At 26.3% G+C, this 3,306-nt stretch overlaps 1 protein-coding gene across 1 annotated transcript in view; it reads right to left on the bottom strand.

The window, feature by feature from the left end:
• Positions 1-1,957, bottom strand: part of LOC108743457 (long-chain fatty acid transport protein 4) — a gene marked incomplete at its 3' end in the record, with an annotated part of 6,345 nt that extends 4,388 nt beyond the window's left edge. The window contains 2 exon segments of the mRNA XM_025978250.1: positions 1,237-1,474; positions 1,766-1,957. Coding sequence (XP_025834035.1) covers positions 1,237-1,474; positions 1,766-1,942 — 415 coding nt within the window.
• Positions 1,958-3,306: the final 1,349 nt, after the last annotated feature.

Raw genomic sequence — 3,306 nt, 5'->3', positions numbered from 1 at the left:
GTAGGGAGAGTTGACTCATATTAATATCCGTCCTTCCTTTTATTTTAGATAATTACCTATCATTTAATGGTACAATTCAACTCAAATAATTTACTTGTAGCAATTAATTAAACTTGAATTTACTAACTAAATTATTGGTCTTACTCTTATTGTAATTGTATTCGAAATAATGAATGAAAATAGTAATCGTTAATTAAAATCTAATATAACTCCTTAAACTGCTAAATTAAACAGTTAAATGCTCTTGTGCCATTGACCTTCTAGTATTTTTTATTTATTCGTAGACTCCTACTAAATGGGTCTTCAGCAACATTAACTGAATATTAATAAAGTTTATTTATATATTTATGCACATACTAAATACTACGTTCAAAAATTCACATAATAAATTTTATTTAATTAGTTATTGTATTTTGAGAATCTAACGCTTCACTGGGGATTTTTTTGAGACAATTTATATTGGCAACCAGTGGTATCCATTCATTAACAATTTTTTTTTAGTATAAAAGAAATTTGTTAAGAATTGGAAGAGTGTAATTACATACATATATTTAAAGCAAAAAAATCTAATAATTCCTAGTACCTAATGGATAGATGATTTTGTTGATTTACTTACTGAAAATGATACATAAATGCGTTTCCAAAGATTGATTAATAGTTAAATTATACTAATTTAAAAAAAAACCTGTTGTTTATATTTCGTGATTTAGAAAAAAGGACACGATTTAAGAAAATGATTGTTTCGATAACAAAATTAACTTCGTAAAACTGTTTTTTCCATTGCGTGAATGCTGGCAACAAAAACAAATATCTTTGATGTTGTATAATGATGCTGGTTAATTACAAACGATTAAAATGGGAATGTTTAGGTATTGACGTAAATGGTTTAAATAAAGGAAACCTTTCTCCTTCTTCAAAAATTTCATATTAAATATCAAAAAATAAAACATTATAACTAAAATTTCCAAGGTGATATTGTTAATAAATGAATATCGCATGTGGGAAGCACAAATGAATGAAATGATTACTACAACAGGTATTTGTTCTTTGTACTGCAAAAATGAATTTTTTATTTATTTTTCCATTGTTAAACTCGCGAGACAATAGAAGATTAATATGATAGGAAAATAACGCATTTTTTTAAAACATACAATACGACTTAAAAGGGTTTAGAAAATTTTAAAGTTTTTGGTATTTAAAAAAAAATTCTTGAAATCCAAAAAAAAAAAAATTTACCTTCCGAAAGTTCACTTCCAAAAATAACAGCTTGACTTTTAGCTATCGTTATTGAATGTACTAGTGGCGTCATCCTTTGATGGGTATTTATAAGGGGTATGATAACTCCTAATTTTGATAATCCTAGCCATGTGCAAATAAATTCGGGTTTATTTTCAAGAAACAGGGCAACAACATCACCCTTTTTGTAACCGTGACTTTTAAATGCATTTGCTATTTTGTTGCTGTACTCTTCAACCTAAAATAGTAAAAAAAAACAATAAGTTCAGATTAAAAAAAAAAAATCCTTAATCGTTATCGGTTTAACAATAATTTAATTTTTGTTGTTACTGGAGATAAATAAATTAATGGATATAGATATGTGTAAATGAATGCATTTACTGGTTTACTTTATAACAGTAACACGACCTACTTCACTAGAAAGTAACTAAATGAAGAAATGCTAACACAGAAGTTTTAAAATCTTTCCTATATATTTATGCGTATAAAATGTATGGTGTATTATATTTCTTATTTTAAAAATGCGTACCTGCTGGAAAGTCCATTCTTCATCTTCAAAAATTATGGCCACCTTGTTGGGATGTTTTTTGGCATTTTGACGAAATAGATCGGCTATTGTGAGGTTTTTTCTTTCGTGAAGTTTTATTTTTATCAGTACTTTTATGTATCTTGATACGGCCCTGTAAATTAAGGTAAAAGCATGCATTATAATTCTCACGAAGAAAATCGAAAATATAAAAAACTAAAACGGCATTCGAACTGTTTACAATTAACACTCCTATGACCATACCCCACGTAATTCTAGTGACACATAGGGGAAAAGAGTTTCAGTAAAATGATTATTTAATTATTAAAATAAACTACGGCCTTAAAAAATTAAATTGCAATTAAAAATACCAAATAATGATATACTTCGAAAAATTATGCTATTTAAATATATGTTAATCAAATCTTTGGTTTTTTCCACTGATAGATAGCATGAGTCGCAGACGAAAACGAAATATCCAATTAATATTTTAGAAATAAATATGATGATTTGAAGTTTGGTAAACATTTAGTAAATATTTGTAGACAATAAGAATCCTCATAATAGCAAGCAATTTTAGATAGTAAAGAACATAAAATAAATGTGGACCAGATTTTTGTAAACGCATCACAAAATTAATATAAAAATTAACCCCCAAAGCCATTTACTTAACTGTGTGTCATTCGTTACTTTTATCGAGTTCTTTTTGTAAAGTTTTAACGTTTTCAAACGTATAAATTTAAATTTAAAATACGATTTCAAATTGGAATAAATATCAAATTAGTTTTAGTTAGGTACTTATTGTCTTTATATTTGGACAAAATTAGAAAGTTATGANTAAATAATTTTAATTAAAAAATAGAAGCTTCTGAGAATTTTTAACAAGAATCGGACGTTTACTACACAAAATAATTTTTTTCATTTCTTTCTGTTAGTAGAATAAATGAATACTAATTAGTTATTTTATTGTATTAGGTTGAGTGGCAAAATTATAAAACTAGAAAAACAATGAATAAAAAATTGGTGTAAATAACTTCATGGGATTTCCGCGTTTTCTAATTAAAAAAAAACACCAATAGATAATACAAGGTAATTACTAATTTGTGTTATTCTTTACAAATAAATGAGCCAACCTTGATTAGTCTGAACAGCTAGTAATTTTATTTAACTTTGCCTCATCGTGTAAATCCTCGACCTAAATTTCTTTAAGAAATATAGAAGGAAGAAGGAAGCTTTTAATTTTTGAAAATTGATGCATCAATAAATATGTAGGCATGTTTTATGCCAAAAAAAAGGTAATGTGCTTCTTCTGTATGGTTGCATTGAAGATTTTCATGATTTGATTACTTCTTCGTGTTTGGACACACGTCAAGAATTCATGCCTAATTTTAAATTAAGTTGCGTATAACATTAATTTGCAACAAAATATGTTTATTTCGTTGGAAAATGAAACAATTTATATTGAATTTGAATTTTTATGCACAACAAATATTTAATGAAATTTGTTTACTGGAAATCAACGAAAGGGTTGTAATACAATATGT

Source organism: Agrilus planipennis, unplaced genomic scaffold, assembly GCF_000699045.2.
Source record: "Agrilus planipennis isolate EAB-ADULT unplaced genomic scaffold, Apla_2.0 scaffold598, whole genome shotgun sequence".
NCBI classification, from domain to species: Eukaryota; Metazoa; Arthropoda; class Insecta; order Coleoptera; family Buprestidae; genus Agrilus; species Agrilus planipennis.
The sequence above is the reverse complement of the archived record's forward strand: the minus strand, read 5'-3'. Positions and strand labels throughout refer to the sequence as shown.